Below are 19,251 nucleotides of genomic sequence, written 5' to 3' on the forward strand. Positions count from 1 at the left end.
ATTTTAATAATACCTCTCACATTGTTAGTATTCATGTCAGGTTTGGCCATCTGGAGACTTCCTCAATGCACATGTCTAATACAGTCACATCAACTTGCCATTATATCATGGCCCTTGGCCCTTCCATATGTCAATATATGTAGACTGGTTGTTAACTTTGCTAATGGCAGCCTAATGTGACATATAATGTTGCCAGAGGAGTCAGTTATGGTTGATTGCACTCAGTCCGGGGGGATCTGGAAGCTGTGTGAAAAAGCCTTAAAAGCCTGTGTGAAAAAACCTATTCATTGATGACAAGAAGGCCAAGCCATAGATGAAAATAAATAATATTTCTAGATGCTAACCATAATAAACAACACACGATTTTCTGTTTCAAACCAAATCCAACTGTATTTGTCATATGCTTCGTAAACAACAGGTGTAGACTAACAGTGAAACGCTTACTTACGGGGCCCTTCCCAACACAGCAAATAGAAAGATAATAACACAAGGAATAAATACACAATGAGTAACGATAACTTAGCTATATAGATGGGTTATCAGTACCGAGTCAATGTGCAGGGGTACGAGGAGAATACACACAAGTATGTGGACACCCCTTCAAATTAGTGGATTCGGGTATTTGAGCCACACGGTGCTGACAGCACACAGCCATGCAATCTCCATAGAAAAACATTGTCAGTAGCATGAACTTACTGAAGAGCTCATTGACTTTCAACGTGGCACCGCCATAGGATGCCACCTTTCCAACAAGTCAGTTTGTCAAATTTCTGCCCTGCTAGAGCTGCCGCGGTCAACTGTAAGTGCTGTTATTTTGAAATGGAAACGTCTAGGAGGAACAACGGCTCAGCCATGAAGTGGTAGGCCACACAAGCTCACAGAACGGGACCGCCGCGTGCTGAAGCGCATAGCGCATAAAAATCTAATGTCCTCAATTACAACACTCACTACCGAGTTCCAAACTGCCTCTGGAAGCAACGTCAGCACAAGAACTGTTCATCGAGAGCTTCATGAAATGGGTTTCCATGGCCGAGCAGCTGCACACAAGCCTAAGATCACCATGTGCAATGCCAAGCGTCGACTGGAGTGGTGTAAAGCTCGTCGCCATTGGACTCTGGAGCAGTGGAAACGCATTCTCTGAATCACGCTTCTGTGATTCATCTGGCAGTCCGGCGGACAAATCTGGGTTGGGCAGATGCCAGAATAATGAAACCTGCCCGAATGCATAGTGCCAACTAATGTTTGGTGGTGGAGGAATAATGGTCTGGGGCTGTTTTTCATTGTTTGGGCTAGGTCCTTTTAGTTCCAGTGAAGGGAAATCTTAACGTTACAGCATACAATGACATTCTCAACGATTCTGTGCTTCCAACTTTGTGGCAACAGTTTGGTGAAGGCCCTTTCCTGTTTCAGCATGACAATGTCCACGTGCACAAAGTGAAGTCCATACAGAAAAGGTTTGTCGAGATCAGTGTGGATGAACTTGACTGGTCTGACCACTGACCACAAACCCATCGAACATCTTTGGTATGAATTAGAATTCCGACTGCGAGCCAGGACTAATCGCCCAACATCAGTGCCGACCTCACTAATGCTCTTGTGGCTGAATGGAAGCAAGTCCCTGCAGCAATGTTCCAACATCTAGTGGAAAGCCTTCCAAGTAGCTATTTGGTTAACTATTTAGCAGTCTTATGGCTTGGGTGTAGAAGCTGTTTAGGGTCCTGTTGGTTCCAGACTTGGTGCATCGGTACCGCTTGCGGTGCAGTAGTAGAGATAAGTCGTACGCATTATGCCGTACACATTACCCTCTTTAGCACCGTGCGTTCGGATGTCAAGCAGTTACCATACCAAGTAGTAATGCAGCCAGTCAAGATGCTCTCAATGGTGCAGCTCTATCTTTGCCAAATCTTTTCGTGCCTTCTTCACGACTGTGTTGGTGTGTGTGGACCTTGTTAATTCCTTAGTGATGTGGAGACTGAGGAACTTGAAGGTCTCGACCCGCTCCACTACAGCCCCGTCACAATGGATGGGAGCATGCTCGTCCCTCCGTTTACTGTAATCCACGATCATCTCCTTTGTCTGGCTGATGTTGAGAGAAAGGTTGTTGTCCTGGTACCACACTGCCTGGTTTCTGACTTCCTCCCTATAGGCTTCCTCATCGTCGTTGGTGATCAGGCCTACCACCGTTGTGTCGTCCTCAAACTTAATGACGGTTTTGCAGTCGTGCGTGGCCATGCAGTCATGGGTGAACATGTTTGAGATATTCAGTGCTATTGTAATCAGTTGGTGGGTTTTTGTTTTTCTCCTCTTCCCTCTTGTCTGAGGTCATGATTATAATTCTCCTCAGTAAGCAGGTCAGCATTGCTGTGCCCCATGGCTACACTCTGGGATAATGCATGCACGCTCACACATTGGCGCACACACCCACACATAGCCTCGCAACATTTACCAATGTGCTCTGAGAGCATCCTGAGAGACTGTATTTAGATCTCTGGAATCTCTCCCTCATTTAAAAGAAGAAGGCTTCATCCGTCTGACACGGTCTCCATCTGAACAGGCAGATGCGGACTACAAGCGCTAACGAGTCACACCAGTAACACAGACGACAGGGCTCCGACAGGGCTCAGTTCTCCCACAGATGTTCAGAAAGTTACAAATGTAAAACGGAGCACATCCACTGTGGGGTCCCCTGGGACGTGAATGAGGGGAAATTATTTTCTGGTTCTATAATTTTCTGGCAACTTCTGCATTTGGACTGCATCTGGATCTGGACTGCCTGCAATATCATTATATAAGGTAACACGGTGTCACACATGAGCTTTTTACCTTTGTAGTGAATCAAATTAAGACACCACAGAACTCAGTGACCCAATGATTTGGCTACCCAGACTATTTGCATTGCCCCCCCTCTCCACACCACTGCCACTCTCTGTTGTCATCTATGCATAGTCACTTTAATTAACTCTACCTACATGTACATACTACCTCAACTAACCGGTGCCCCCGCACATTGACTCTACCGGCACCCCCCTGTATATATCGTTTTTTTTTTACTGCTGCTCTTTAATCACTTGTTACATTTATCTCTTATTCTTATCCTTATCTCTTGAAACTGCACTGTTGGTTAGGCGCTCGTAAGTAATCATATCACTGTAAGGTCAACACCTGTTGTATTCGGAGCATGGGACTAATAAAATTTGATTTGATTTTTGATTTGATTTTTTTATAGAACTAGTGCCGTCTTTTTTCTATGCCCTGTGGTCTTTCTGTGGTTGGAACGCGTCGTTCCTTGAATCCCAGGTTGGACGAGAGGGTTAGTGGCGTCACTTGGCGTGGCCTCTGGATGGGAGCCAGAGGTGCACTGGATTGGTTAAATGCGTCTGTCTATTAACGTTACAGTAAAAGACAACAACACAATGACCTCCAGCTCTATGGATATTCTATTTCTGTGGTTTAGTCACTGTCCACGGTATGCTGTCTGAGTTTATGGACTGTGTCATGCTCCACACCTACACTGCAGATATTACATTATTTTGTATCACTTTTCTCCATCTCTGTCAGAGAACGGTGGTCGTGGTGGTTAACCCTGTTGGGTGCTCAGTGATATGTGGAAAATTGCAGCATTATTACATTTAGTCCTCTGGTCCTCAATGGTGAATCACTAGGGACAGTGCATCAATATGCCCTCCTAGTAACCTAATGGGAAAGGAAAAACGTTTTCTGATGCATTCATAATCTGTATCCTCTGCTATAATAGGGCATGTCAGTCAGTATATTGTACGTCTGTCTGTCTTGTGGCGAGGGTACTGGATTTGGTTCTAGACATGGGTATGAGAAGGCTACACATGATATTGACCATTTAGACATGTTTTTCAGCACTGAGTGTTCAATGTGGTTGAAAATTGTTGAAATGCATTTATTGCAGCAATGACTAGTTATATTTACAGAATGCATCTTCACATAGTCACCCCCCCCCACACAAAGACCCTTCCTCAGTGAAAAGACTGTTGTTTACTCTCTCTTAGTCTTTGGCTGAGAATGGACACTCTGAGCCCTGTTTCTTTCTGTCTTCCAGATTTGCCACAAAGGAGCCAAATGGTTTGTTACTCTACAATGGCCGCTTCAACGAGAAGCACGACTTCATCGCTGTGGAAATCATTAACGAGCAGATCCAGCTCACCTTCTCTGCTGGTAGGAGGGGCTTCTTTTACTGCTCGTCAGCCAATTAATCCCAAATCTAGAGTTAGTTGTTATTAATATATTCACATGTGATGGTGACAAGTGTTGGCACTAGCCCTGATCCAATGATGTGTGAATAACCTTTGCTGACTTGTTTTTTTTAGGTGAGACCAAGACGACTGTGTCGCCCTACATCCTTGGAGGTGTCAGTGATGGCCAGTGGCATGTGGTGCAAGTTCACTACTACAACAAGGTCGGGGGAAACCTGGGCTAGGTCCTATAAAGTGTAGACTGGTTCAAACACTAGACAAAACACAGATTTGCTGGGTCTGGGCTGGGATATACAGTAACTTGAGTCAGACTAGGCTACTAGGCCCATTATAGACTTGGCTTTATCAGACCTCACTCTGAAGCACAGAGCAGGAGGACGAAGAGCAGTTCATTTCCAACATCAGTACAGTACATGCCTAAACTGAATTATGTTTGTCTTTTACCACAGACTCGAAATATGAGACATATAAATACAATACATATTTTCTTAACACGTTTGGCCTGCAATTGACTTGTATACCGGTAATTGATTTATGGATGTTGTGTAGTGTTTGTAGATCTGGATATAGATTTTTACACTGTACTTCGTGTCCTGATGACATCCATTTATACTAGATCAGCTGTACTTCATCAAGTGTCTGATGGCGACTGTCTATAGAGTGATGAGGGTCGGTCATGATTCTAGCTGGACCACACTGGGAGAAGAATACCCACGATCCTCTGTGGGCGTTTTCACTTTGCTGCATCCTGTCAGAACTGCTGCTGTGTCATTCCAGAGAACTGTTGATGGGACAGTGGAATGTGCAGTGTGCCAGACAGACATAGAAGGAATGAGAGGGAGCTAGAGAGATGGAGGGGGATGAGACAGATGGATAAAGAGCGAGAGAGACACTGGAAAAGGGTGGGAGGAATGTTTTCACAGCTATGCTCAGAGTATATGTTGGAGAAAATAGAACTCATACAAACAAGATATTTTTCATTGACGACGGCTTCAACTTTTTTATTTCCATATCAATCAGTGAAGAATGTATGGAACTATAACCCACCACCCCACTACCCCTTGTCCCTTATCCCCATCCTTTTCAGCCATCCCCCCCAGACCAACACACAGGATGTTACATTTTGGTCTATTCAGGAAGTCACTTTGCATCATAAAGCTGTTGCCAGGCAACCCCCTCCTAGTGTGGATATTCTATTCATGGTCTATAATAACAGGGCCATGTCAGATTCAGCCAGCAGAATGTGAGGGAACACAACCTCTCGTAGGCCATTGGAGAAAAAGGCTTTGGTTCCCATCAAAGCGGGGACATTATTCTTTCATTAATCACTTTGTTACAAACCAACAAGTCCAATGAAAGTCTCCATCGCTTGTTTTATTGTGACCTAGTAGTTTTTGGATTAAACAGACAATGACAGTGACCTACAGAAGTGCTTCCTCTTGAGTGCCCACTGCTCACACTGTAACGCTTTTGATGAGCCGTTTTCTTTTCTATCACATCTTACCAGCTAGTTTCCTACTCATCTTTAGCACAATACAAACATGAACTCAATAATGGAACAAGCATAATGTTAAGCAGATGCACAGACAAATGGAAGGGACATTTTCCTAGAAAACTGCTCAGAGTTTTGGTTGAACTAACCCCCCCCCATCAAAGTTCACACCCGCTGCAGCAGCATTGTCTCATTGGTCCAGATCCAGTGAGTCATAGAGGTCGAATTATGGCTCCTCCCCTCTGAGGTATCTCACGCCGTCCGGCTCACCCCGGCCTGTCCCTGTCCATGGGGGGGGGGGGGGGATGAGGTGGGGGCATTTTAGATTGAAATGTGCCTTTCAGGGGAGAGGGGGAGTGTGGAGAATGGCAATGACCACTGCTTTTGTGCTGGACTCGGCATCCAAAGGGACCATAGGCAGTGAATGATGCAGCCCCGGGGAAGGTGCCCCGCTCTCTGTTCACCAGCAAGGAGAGAAAAACTGGGCGGGAGAGGAGCAAAAGGAGGAAAAGAAAGGCGAGAGAGGTTTTGACTTGGGCTTTGAGCGGGACACTGCGCTTCAGGGCTAACCTCTCTGGTTGCTATGGTGTTTCCAGTCAGACCTAATATTACTGTTGTTTGCTCCCATGCTCCTCCTGTCATCGTGGATAACAATGAACTCATATTCCCATGTTTCCCTGTCACCCCGCTGTAATGAGGGGAACAGTTTTTTTATGTAGTCCTGAGTAAATATGCTCTCCAATCAGCTCTGACAGGCCGGGGCTTTGTGTAGCAGACTGAGCGGCTGACAGACATTAGCAGAGAGTCATTATAGCAGAGTCAACAGCCATGACTGATGATTGCTGCTGGGAGCGATGGCCCAATGCGTAGGTCAGTGAACGAACCAGAGAATTTGGACCAGTCTGTTCCGGACCTTTCTCAACTGAGGGGAACCGTGGAAAAGAGCGTGTCGGGTGATTTGGTTTGTGACCATTCTAACAGACCATCTCACACTGCAGGTTTGTTTGTCCCAACAAATTAGTTTCCCATTGCCTCACAAGGGGTCAACTAAAGGATGAAGACATTTTGGTCAACAGGTTTAGAGGTTCTTTCTACCTTTCTGGTAGCCGGTGTGTTGTGAATAATGAAATCCATCTGCACATATTTCAGACTCAAATCAGCAAAGCAAATAATCCTATTTGCCAGTTATTAGATACGATAATAATGCCTAATGGGAGACAGATGAGGTGTTTAAAGAGGAGGGCTAATATTTGATCAGTGCAGTGGAACAATGTAATTAAGTCTCCATCCTCTCAGACGCAGCCAAGCGTGATCACAAGACCCACAATGAGCTCCTCTAGTATTCAGCTCCTCAAAGACAGACCCTCAATGGGACAGCTGTATTAATAGCATGCTGCAAGCACAGATATAATCTAATCTACTCACTGGATAGGATACAGGGTTGGAATGAGAACCATGTGAGGGAGATGTGGCAGTGCCTCTGTCTGCAGTGCTCCTAGGAAAAGGGATGGGGCTCTGTCATGACTTACAATATTACAGCTGTCTAGATGTGTTATGCCAGCAGTGTGTGTAAGGTCCACCTATACTCCATTTGTCTGGTCTGTATTCTTAGCCCCATTTGATTAAAGGGCTCAGACAGTTATTATGGCTCTGCAGGAATATGTAGACAAATCACAAGTGTAATTTATGATAATCTTATGCTATGAATAAAATTAGCTAATTATATTTTTGTTAAGAAGATACCATTTAAAAAAAAAATCACAACACTCCCCCCAAAACCACATGTATTCCTCAGCTCTCAACAATCAGGCCACCCAGGAGAGAGCAACACTATTCGCTCAGCAGCCCACGCAGTAGCCCACGCAGTAGCCCACGCAAGTAGCCCACGCAGTAGCCCACGCAAGTAGCCCACGCAGTAGCCCACGCAGTAGCCCACGCAGTAGCCCACGCAGTAGCCCACGCAAGTAGCCCACGCAGTAGCCCACGCAGTAGCCCACGCAGTAGCCCACGCAGTAGCCCACGCAGTAGCCCACGCAGTAGCCCACGCAGTAGCCCACGCTACTGAGCGATTAGTGCTATTTGAGGTCAGTTCAATTTTGGTTTAGATTATTTTCTTTCAAATTTAAATGTGGGTTGAATGCTGTAACAACACAGAATAAAACAATTAAAAGTCCCATGATGGTAGTGACTGTCCATTACTGCTTATCATTGATTATCTTTTATTCACATTACTTAAATAAAATATTTTAGTTGATGACTTTATTTGGCTATTTCATTCCAAGTTATCATCTCATCTCTATAGAGCTGCTGCCTATGCTGTCTGACAAAATCACTATTTTAATAGTTTTTTATAGTCAATAAGGCATACCATCTCGATCGCGCATTCTTCCATCTCTTCTTTCCCTCTGTGTCTGCTCCACACAGACCGGACAAGTTGGCCACGCAGCAGGTTATGGTCATTGTAGTTAATTACAACGTTTTCTGCACTAAACTATGTAGAATATTGGCCTGTTGGAATCTACAACTCCAATCTACATCGCACAGTTCGGGATTGATCTGATTTCTCTCTAAAGAACTGCGCTTTGAGCTCACAGAAAAAAATGAACGTAATGGAATTCAAATAATTGAACCGATGTTGGTCAATTAGTTGTTTAAAAAACAAAAAAATAATCGACATGGCTCAGCACAAGACCACACTGCACATGGAGACTATTCTTATATGCTCTGTCCATAGCTCAGTGCCCAGGCCTGGTCAGTCAAGTGGGATGGTGGTCAGTGGTGGTTACCCCTCTCATTACAGTGCTGCTAGCCACTGCTGACACAAGCTCTAACCGGGCTGACGGTCAATATGAGCTCTGTGTGACCTCGGGAAACGCTTGTGTTTGAAAAGAGGTTGTGACCTTTATTGACGGGATCGTTATTCTACCCCTCTCCGCCCCTCCTTCTCTTGTTTCTCCCTCCATTGATTCCTCACACAATGAAAGAGATCCTTTGTGCTGAAGAAGACCGTCACTGTGCTGTTGAGCAGGGCTTTTCCGCCGTGTGTGTGCTGTTGAGCAGGGCTTTTCCGCCATGTGTGTGCTGTTGAGCAGGGCTTTTCTGCCATGTGTGTGCTGTTGAGCAGGGCTTTTCTGCCATGTGTGTGCTGTTGAGCAGGGCTTTTCCGCCATGTGTGTGCTGTTGAGCAGGGCTTTTCCGCCATGTGTGTGCTGTTGAGCAGGGCTTTTCCGCCATGTGTGTGCTGTTGGTTATGTGTCAGCCTCTGACTTAAACTGTGGGTGTTTGTCTTTAAATTATTGAAGCACTGAAAACATTGAGATAAATTGGGGTGATGTTCCAGAATACTGTAGGGCTGAATATAATAGCTAGTGGCTGACTTTTCTCTTCAGAATTGATTCAAACTTTTCATTAGGGTTGTTAAAGCTTCTTAGATTGTTTGAAGTCTTTTGTTTTTAATTGAAGTACTTGACTTGAGAAAATACTTCTCTAGGGTGAGCGTTTCAATGACAAAGTAGATGGTGAGTGTTTTTTATTTTTAATGCTAGTTTTTACACCTTAGTATTTTGCATTTGAAAAATACGTGTGATTACTGAGTTTTTTACACATTGTTAGACAGGATTGGTTATGATCACACTTATATACTGAGATGTGTGGCACAACTTCACGCTACCTTCAGACAGACAAGCAATCTATTTATGTGCTGAGCAACCAAAAATGCTTGACAGTGACACACACAAACAATAAATTTGATATTCTGAGACAAAAATAAACTTCCACACATTTACCTGCCTTTTGTAACTTGAAGAAGAAACCTAGAGTCTCAGCATATTTTTAGCATCAAGCAGTCCTTGAGATACACCTGTGATTTTTATTTTCAAAGAATCCTCTGAACAGTCCCAGAAGGCTCATTATAGCCTAACGTGTGCTTTCTTGTCCCTCTCAATCTATCTAGCCATCCATAACCAAACACTACATACTGTATGTATGTCCACGTTCTTCCCAAACACATACAGTATTGCCCATTTAGGAAGGAATAGCATAACTTATAAATGCTGTACTATTTAGAAACTCCTATCACCATGTGTTGCTATTTACAGTAGTTTGTCAGGTGACTTCCCGCTCCCTCCACCCATCTGCTGTAGGTGCTCTCACCATAACACTGGAGCCAAACTCAACAACTCCTTCTCTCCTCACAGCCAATCCTAAACCAGGCCAGCATGCCCCAGGGTCCCTCTGACCAGAAGGTCGTCGTAGTAACTGTGGACAACTGTGACACCTCAGTGGCACTGCGATTTGGTCATGTAATCGGGAACTACACCTGCTCTGCCCAGGGCAGCCAATCAGGATCTAAAAAGTAAGGGAATGGGAGGGTCTTACTGGTATTTCACTGTGTACTGTTATTTGCCAACAGTTGCAGTTATAGTAGTTGAGTAAAAGCCTTTTGAAGCCATGAATTCAGTTTTCAAAAATTTTGCCACAAGCTGAACTTACTCTTGATCTAGTGTACTATTGTCGTGATGCCAAGAGCAAAAGAGAAATCCCAATTGGCTGAGCAAAACAGGGCTCTCATGATGGTACAGATTATACATTTTTTAAATAAAGTCTGTCACGTCCAGCTTGTAAACCATCGTAAACATATTTTAGTTCAGTGGGGTGTATCTGTTATCCTCCCTGGAAAAAAACAAGCTGCAAAATGTGTCTGATAAATATTTCATAAATGCTGTTCCAGTGTGTTGATGTGTTTTGGTATAGAAGCCAAGCTAGTAGAAGCAGAGCTAAGTGTTAATGATATGTTGTGGTATAGAAGCAGAGCTCAGTGTTTTTAATGATATGTTGTGGTATAGAAGCAGAGCTCAGTGTTTTTAATGATATGTTGTGGTATAGAAGCAGAGCTCAGTGTTTTTAATGATATGTTGTGGTATAGAAGCAGAGCTCAGTGTTTTTAATGATATGTTGTGGTATAGAAGCAGACCTCAGTGTTTATATAATGTGTTGCGGTATAGAAGCAGACCTCAGTGTTTATATAATGTGTTGCGGTATAGAAGCAGAGCTGAGTGACAGATTCTAAATGTGCCTGACTCTGTCCTGTCTTTCTGCTGTAGATCTCTGGATCTGACTGGTCCTCTACTCCTAGGGGGCGTGCCCAAACTGCCTGAGGACTTCCCCATCCAGAACCGCCAGTTTGTGGGCTGCATGAAGGACCTGAGGATCGACAACCGCCACGTCGACATGGCTAGCTTCATCGCTAACAACGGCACTCTACCAGGTTAGCAACCTTGCACATTGCTATTTGACTGAACCATTCTGTGCCTGTTTTATAGCATCCACCCTTCCCTACTGTCTTAGTTGAGCGCTATGAGCTGAGTTGGGGAAGTGAATGTACCTTAAGTTTTACCTGAAGTATGAATAATTTATTACCTCTTAGCATAATGAGGTTGGCTTGAACTATTCCTCAGATGTCTTTAACTTCCCAGGATGCTCTGCTAAAAGGCACTTCTGCAACAACAACCCGTGTTTGAACGGAGGGACCTGCGTCAACATGTGGGGCTCCTTCAGCTGTGACTGCCCCCTAGGATTTGGAGGCCGGAACTGCGAGAAGGGTAAGTGAAGTAACGGCATTGCCGGAGGCTGTAAAGCTTCCTCAAATGGTTAAAACATGAGCTCAAAGCTAACCAGGTTTTGTTGGGCCCGTGACCTACCATTATAGGCCCTTTTAGTAAAGAGGTACAAGGACTTTACAGGCGTGCATTAGGAGTAGACTACTAAGTGACCCATCAGACAGACAACATCCCCCAGCTCGCCTGACCTACACTTAACTAGTGTCTTTGTAGTTGATGGACTGTACCATAACTCCACAACCAGGTGGTTACAGTGACACTGGCCATTTCATTTGCTTCTTAGTGCTGCGGTGTTAAAAGAGCATCTGCTATATTGTATTTTCTTATCATTTTGAAACATGCCTTTTTGAGTGTACAGTGTAAATGTAGTGCGGAAACATTTGCATAGACACCATGCAGAGGAGATTGCTCAGGGTGATGCGTAGAGGGAATTGGCAGGGCTGTAAATAACTGAAGTAGGCTCTTCAATCAGCAGAGTGTTGAAATATTTCCTCATCATTTTAGAATCGACTTTTTCCTGGCACAGATAAAGCCAGTCATCATTTATTTGCTGACATGATGGTTTCATAAGCATAAGGTTACCTATTGAACACTGTATTTTATTTATGTTGATTCCTGTTTGGACCCAGGAAGAGTAGCCGGCGCCTCTGCAGCAGCTAATTGGAGATCATAATAAACACTAATACTGAGCATTGCTGTTTTATGCCAGACATTTCACAAAGGTTTGTGAGGGTCCCATATGTGTATACAGTATGACAGATGCGATGTGATATCCCATAAGCTTTTATGAATCTGTCATGAGGGATCATGTCACATTTAATAGAGCTATATGTTTAAACATGTTCTCTTGAATAACACCTTGGACATGTTTAAGGTAAAGTATTTTGTTTCTCAGTTTGAGAGAGTTGTGTTTGTTAGAGCATTACTAGTGTCCATTTCTCTTCTCAGCTCCTCTGTGCTCTACAGTTGTTTGACTTGCTGGTTTACGAGCTGGGACGGCTAGAAGAGGGATGGAGATGGGAGGGGGAGAGGGAAAAAGGCCCCATAAGAGGGAGATCACGAGAGAGAAGAAAAAAAGGGATACTACTCAATAAATGGTGAATTACACAAAAGCATCCCTGTTTTAGTAAAGTAAAATCCAGTGATAAAGGACCACTTCTTTCTCATAGTTAAGGGGATACTGAGAGGATGGATAATGAACGGGGGATGGGGAAAGGGTTCCTCTCCCTCTCTCACTGAAGCAGATGAACCCATGTGACTCCTTCATTTCAAGAAGAGAGGGAGAGCGGAAGGGAAAAAGGAAACAGAATGTAGTCTAGTACCGTGCTGCTGATCTTTAATCTAGATAGTGGGTGTCGATGGCATGAACATTCATGTTCTACCAAGAACATTAACTATGCCACGCCACTGCAAAGGTCACTATCAAAATATTGCTGTTAAACTTCCAGTATGTCATAGGATTGGCCATTAGGGGTTAGAGAGGTCAGAGCAGCTAGTAACCATGGAGAAAATCCCCAGCATCTCACTTCCTTTCTGATGTTCACCACTGACTCTGGGTGGACAAGGGTATGGGGAAAACAAATACTTTCATTGTCAATCCCATGAGCATGCCTACCTTTTTATATGGACCCTGTTTAGACCAAACACACTGCAAATAATAGAAACTGAGTGTACAAAACATTATAAACACCTGCTCTTACCATGACGTAGACTGAGCAGGAGAATCCAACTGTAAACTATGATTCCTTATTGATGTCAACTGTTAAATCCACTTCAGTCAGTGTAGATGAAGGGGGTGGAGACAGGTTTAACAAGGATTGTTTTAAGCCTTGAGACATTTGAGACCTGGATTGTGTATGTGTGCCATTCAGAGGGTGAAATGGCAAGACAAAAGATTTAAGTGCCTTTGAACGGGGTATGGTAGTAGGTGCCAGGCGCACCGGTTTGTGTCAAGAACTGAAACGCTGACAACAGTGGAAAGCATTGGAGTCACCATGTGCCGGCATCCCTGTGGAACGCTTTCGACACCTTGTAGAGTCCATGCCCCGTCAAATTGAGGCTGTTCTGAGGGCAAAAGTGGGGGTGCAACTCAATATTAGGAAGGTGTTGTTAATGTTTTGTACACTCAGTGTATCAACCTCTTTTCATGAGATTCTGTTTACAATCTTTTTGTAGCTTTAGACCAGTGCCAGACTGCACCACAACCACTATCCCCTGGGTCCTCTGTTTCTCTCTTTCTCCCTCTCTCCCTCACTCGCTCTTTCTAGTGCCAATGACAGGCTTGATTTGTGTCATTAATTATGGACGGCCGTGTTTTGCATCTCTGCCACTGTGTAATGAGAGAGAAAAAACATGTCTAACACCCAGCTAAAAGTGACACTAGTGCCTGTCTGCCAGAATGGCTGTCTTCAGAATGCACAGACTGCATGTCAAATACACAGACACATACAACTGAACACACACCCCACCCCTGAGCGTTGTCTAGCCAACACTCATCACAAGTACTAGTGAATAGGGGTAGGGGGCATGTTGAATCTTCTCTGGTATTTAGCTCTGTATATGAACAGTATTTATTCAGGGGTATCTAGTTTCAAATTGCCACACATACTATTTTATTCCCATACAGCGAGTGCCAAGGTTTTCATTCCATTGACGTCTTAATTTGTTTTTTCGTAAGGTTAGGTGTAACGTGTAGCACTGCTGGCTTTGTACCCCTCATCTTTGTTTTCTGTGGTAATCATAGATTGTGTATACTCTCCCTACCAGTAACTGGAGCTGGGTTGTTCAGACTTGATCACAGAACATATTACTGTGAGAGTGGTAATGACCATGGCCATTTCCTCATTCTCGCTCTCTCTCAATTTATCTCTTTCCCATTCTCTCTTGTTCTCCCCCTTCCCTCTCTCTCTCCTCACTTTCCTCTCTCCCTCTCTATCTGCTGCCCTCACCCCCCCTCTGCCTCCCTCACCCCCCTCTCTCTATCTGCTTCCCTCACCCCCCTCTCTCTATCTGCCTCCCTGTGTTGCAGTGATGGCCAACCCGCAGCGTTTCCTGGGTAACAGCCTTTTGCAGTGGACTAACCTGGTGGCGGTGGTCACTGTGCCGTGGCACGTGGAGCTTATGTTTCGCACGCGCCAGCCTAGTGCCACCCTGCTGCACCTCACCGCCGGACAGCACCACAACCTCACCCTACAGGTACAGAGAAAACACACTCTCACCCCACACAACCTCACCCTACAGGTACAGAGAAAACACACTCTCACCCCACACAACCTCACCCTACAGGTACAGAGAAAACACACTCTCACCCCACACAACCTCACCCTACAGGTACAGAGAAAACACACTCTCACCCCACACAACCTCACCCTACAGGTACAGAGAAAACACACTCTCACCCCACACAACCTCACCCTACAGGTACAGAGAAAACACACTCTCACCCCACACAACCTCACCCTACAGGTACAGAGAAAACACACTCTCACCCCACACAACCTCACCCTACAGGTACAGAGAAAACACACTCTCACCCCACACAACCTCACCCTACAGGTACAGAGAAAACACACTCTCACCCCACACAACCTCACCCTACAGGTACAGAGAAAACACATCTAATAGTCTCGCCATACACAGTCATACCCACACACCCTCCTCACAACCACACATCACACCTTCCTTAAGCCCTACTCTCAACTTTGTTTGTCTTCTTTCTGTTTTGCCTGGCTTTGTTTAGATTTGTGTTTCTTGTTTTTCATTTCTACAACTGTAAAGCATCTTTTAAGTCCTTTGAAAAGCACTATATAAATGTATTTTCTATTTATTATTATTTTTATTATTACTACCCTATAGTGTCTTACGCCAGCAGAGGCCTGGTCTGCCATATCACAATATACTGTACAGCCCTCCTCAATCTGGCATATGCACACACCTTCAATAGCATTACCCAACAATACAGAACAGCACTACAAATACACCTCACAGGTGCAAAGGTGTTTACTGTAGGCCATTTCATATGTCATTACGTACAGTATAATACATATTATACAGGATTTCATCCAATCTGAAGCAAAGACATAGCCAAACATAGCCAATAGTTTTGATAGGAATTCCTTTCACTCATTTTGTATCAGATTATGCATGTGTTTTCCCCCTCAGTATGGTGTTGGAATAGATTAGTGCATTGTAGCATGTAACTCCAGCATGATTCCAACAGCTCACACAGAGTGACTGTGGGTTAGTTGATGTAAAGCTCCACCTGTTGGCTGTCTGGGCAGCAGCATGACTTTAAATATTTGATGAGATGAAGCCTGCCAACTAACAAACGCCTCATCCCGAGATCTGAGAGCTGCCATACCCAGGCCTTTCAGAAAGCAGCTGTTGTTTGTCTAGACAGGTGCTTTTTTTGAAGTTGTATAACAGTCCAGCAACTATTTTAAAGTTGGTACATTTAAAATAAAAAAAACAGGGCTATTTTCTTAGCTACTGTATTACCATAGATGATCTGATATGGATGATGAGAAGAAAAGCTCTCTGTCTGTGAGCATGTGATGTTTGCATGCTAAAGGTCTTTCTCTCTCCTGCCCTCCCTCACCTCTCTTCACGTCCCCCTCTCTCCCATCCTTTGCCCCACCTCTCTCATTCCATTCCATCCTCTCCCATATATCTCTCTATCCTATCCTCTCCCGACCCCCTCTCTCTCTCCCTCCCCTAGCTGCGCGGTGGCAGTGTGGTGATGGGCCTGCAGAGGGGCGAGGACTCCACCCTGTCCCAGGTAGAGGAGGTGACAGTGAATGACGGAGACTGGCACCATGTGCAGATGGAGCTGAAAGATATCCCGGGCGGCGAGCCCCGCCACAAGGCTGTGCTCTCCTTTGACCATGGCCTCTACACGGTGAGACACTGTTACATTTAAATAGGTACAGTACCAGTCAAAAGTTTGGACACACCTACTCATTCAAGGGTTGTGCTTTATTTTTTATTATTTTATTATTTGTAGAATAATAGTGAAGACATCAAAACGATGAAATAACACATTGAATCATGTAGTAACCCAAAAATATATTTTAGATTTTAGATTCTTCAAAGTAGCCACCCTTTGCCTTGTTGACAGCTTTGTACACTCTTGACATTCTCTCAACCAGCTTCATGAGGAATGCTATTCCAATAGCCTTGTTCCCACATACTCTGAGCACTTGTTGGCTGCTTTTCCTTCACTCTCCGGTTCAATTCATCCCAAACCATCTCAATTTGGTTGAGGTTGGGTGATTGTGGAGGCCAGGTCATCTGATGCAGCACTCATCACTCTCCTTCTTGGTCAAATAGGACTTACACAGCATGGATGTGTGTTTTGGGTCATTGTCCTGTTGAAAAAAAAATTGATAGTCCCACTAAGTGCAAACCAGATGGGATGGCGTATCGCTGCAGAATGCTGTGGTAGCCATGCTGGTTAAGTGTGCCTTGAATTCTAAATAAATTGTTGACAGTGTCACCAGCAAAGCACCCCCACACCATTACACCACCTCCTCCATGCTTCACGGTGGGAACCACACATGCAGAGATTATCCGTTCACCTACTCTACGTCTCACAAAGACACGGCAGTTGGAACCAAAAATCTCAAATTTGGACTCATCAGACCAAAGGACAGATTTCCACTGATCTAATGTCCATTGCTTGTGTTTCTTGGCCCAAGCAAGTCTCTTCCTCATATTGGTGTCCTTTAGTAGTGGTTTCTTTGCAGCAATTTGACCATGCAGGCCTGATTCACGCAGTCTCCTCTGAACAGTTGATGTTGAGATGTCTGTTACTTGAACTCATTTATTTGGGGCTGCAATCTGAGGTGTAGTTAATTGCTGATTTCTGAGGCTGGTAACTCTAATGAACTTATCTTCTGCAGCAGAGGTAAATCTGGGTCTTCCTTTTCTGTGGTGGTCCTCATGAGAGCCAGTTTCATCATAGCGCTTGATGGTTTTTGTGACTGCACTGGTAGAAACTTTCAAAATTCATGACATTTTCCAGATTGACTGACCTTCATGTCTTAAAGTAATGATGGACTGTCGTTTCTCTTTGCTGTTCTTGCCATAATATGGACTTGGTCTTTTCCAAAATAGGGCTATCTTCTGTATACCACCCCTACCTTGTCACAACACAACTGATTGGCTCAAACACATTAAGAAGGAAAGAAATTCCACAAATTAACTTTTAGCAAGGCACGCCTCTTAATTGAAATGCATTCCAGGTGACTACCTCATGAAGCTGGTTGAGAGAATGCCAAGAGTGTGCAAAGCTGTCATCAAAGCAAAGGGTGTCTACTTTGAAGAATCTCAAATATAAAATGTTTTTATTTGTTTAACACTTTTTTGGTTACTACATGATTCCATATGTGTTATTTCATAGTTTTGATGTCTTCACTATTATTCTACAATGTAGACGATAGTAAAAAATAGAGAAAAACTGTATCTGTTTGTGATCTGATCTACCAATCCAGGCCAGCATGGAAGTGGATACTAAACTGAAGGGGGCGAAGGTCAAGACTCTGAGTGTCGGGGGCATCACTGGGGCTGATGGGAAAATACAGCATGGCTTCCGCGGCTGTGTGCAGGTTCGTTAACCTCTTGTCACGCACGCACACACAGACGACACACACGTACTGTGTTGTCTGTCCATGTGTCTGAGTGCGTTCTCCCTGGTGTGTGTGTTCCTCAGGGTCTGCGTGTGGGGGAGACCTCTTCCAGCTCGGTGTCTCTCAGCATGTCTCAGGCCAGGAGGGTGAACATGGAGCAGGGCTGCAGCGTACCAGACCCCTGTGTCTCTAACACCTGCCCCTCCAACAGCTACTGCAGTGATGACTGGGACAGCCACTCCTGCACCTGCCTCACCGGTCAGTCTGCCAACCATCATCAGTGTCATCATCATTAGGTTTTACAAATTATTATACGACCATATAGTCTTACGTTGATCCCGCCCAGACATAACTTATGAATTCCTATTGTGTTGTTTACCTGCCAGGTTACTATGGCGATAACTGCACAGACGTATGTGCGCTAAACCCCTGCGAGCACCAATCAGCTTGCACCAGGAAGGTTAGCTCCTCCCACGGCTACACCTGTGACTGTCCCAGCAACTACTTTGGCCAGTATTGCGAGAAGAAGTTAGTAAAACATCTTAATCGTTGCTATACACAGATCATATCACTATGTTGTTTGGGTCCATATCACTATAAAGAACACTATAAGAATATATCTGTGTATCTGTTGTGTTTCTGACTATGTGTGGCCCTCCTCAGGACTGACCTGCCGTGTCCCAGGGGTTGGTGGGGACATAAGACCTGTGGTCCCTGTGATTGTCAGACAGATAAGGGCTTCGATGCCGATTGCAACAAGACAAGCGGGGAGTGCCGCTGCAAGGTGAGCCAGCTGACTACTGAGTCTCAATGGCAGGATGTTTTAAGTGGACAGGGGCGATGGGTGAAACTGCACTGGTATTATTTTTTACTTCCTCCCTTCCTTTTCTTCTCCCTCCCCCTCTATCTCTCTCTCTACCCCTCTCTCCTGCTCTCAGGATAACCACTACCGTCCAGAGGGCAGCGAGGTGTGTCTGCTATGTGAGTGTTACCCAGTGGGCTCCTTCTCACGGGCGTGTGAGAGGGAGAGCGGGCAGTGCCAGTGTAAGCCAGGGGTCATCGGGCACCAGTGTGACCACTGTGACAACCCCTTCGCTGAGGTGTCGCCCAACGGCTGCGAAGGTCAGCATTAACATACGTCACATGACAGTAAAGAAATACCAAATATCACATGCTTCAGAAATGTATCTGTAGTCCAGTCTGATTCATTTAGTTCACTGATTTAGTAAATGAATGTGATTACATGGCCTTTTAAAGTGTTTTTGTGCCAAGCAAATTCTATGTCATGT

General features: G+C 44.7%; 1 protein-coding gene across 1 annotated transcript in view; it reads left to right on the forward strand.

Moving 5' to 3' along the window:
- LOC120020970 (cadherin EGF LAG seven-pass G-type receptor 2-like) overlaps positions 1–19,251 on the forward strand; it is an 82,302-nt gene that overhangs the window by 47,353 nt on the left and 15,698 nt on the right. The window contains exons 4-15 of the mRNA XM_038964646.1: positions 4,073–4,188; positions 4,341–4,429; positions 9,915–10,072; positions 10,821–10,984; positions 11,193–11,318; positions 14,365–14,531; positions 16,054–16,233; positions 17,828–17,941; positions 18,046–18,220; positions 18,349–18,490; positions 18,626–18,746; positions 18,901–19,084. Coding sequence (XP_038820574.1) covers positions 4,073–4,188; positions 4,341–4,429; positions 9,915–10,072; positions 10,821–10,984; positions 11,193–11,318; positions 14,365–14,531; positions 16,054–16,233; positions 17,828–17,941; positions 18,046–18,220; positions 18,349–18,490; positions 18,626–18,746; positions 18,901–19,084 — 1,736 coding nt within the window. The remainder of the gene's footprint in view (positions 1–4,072; positions 4,189–4,340; positions 4,430–9,914; positions 10,073–10,820; positions 10,985–11,192; positions 11,319–14,364; positions 14,532–16,053; positions 16,234–17,827; positions 17,942–18,045; positions 18,221–18,348; positions 18,491–18,625; positions 18,747–18,900; positions 19,085–19,251) is intronic.

The sequence above is a fragment of the Salvelinus namaycush genome, chromosome 2 (genome assembly GCF_016432855.1).
Source record: "Salvelinus namaycush isolate Seneca chromosome 2, SaNama_1.0, whole genome shotgun sequence".
In the NCBI taxonomy this organism is placed as follows: domain Eukaryota; kingdom Metazoa; phylum Chordata; class Actinopteri; order Salmoniformes; family Salmonidae; genus Salvelinus; species Salvelinus namaycush.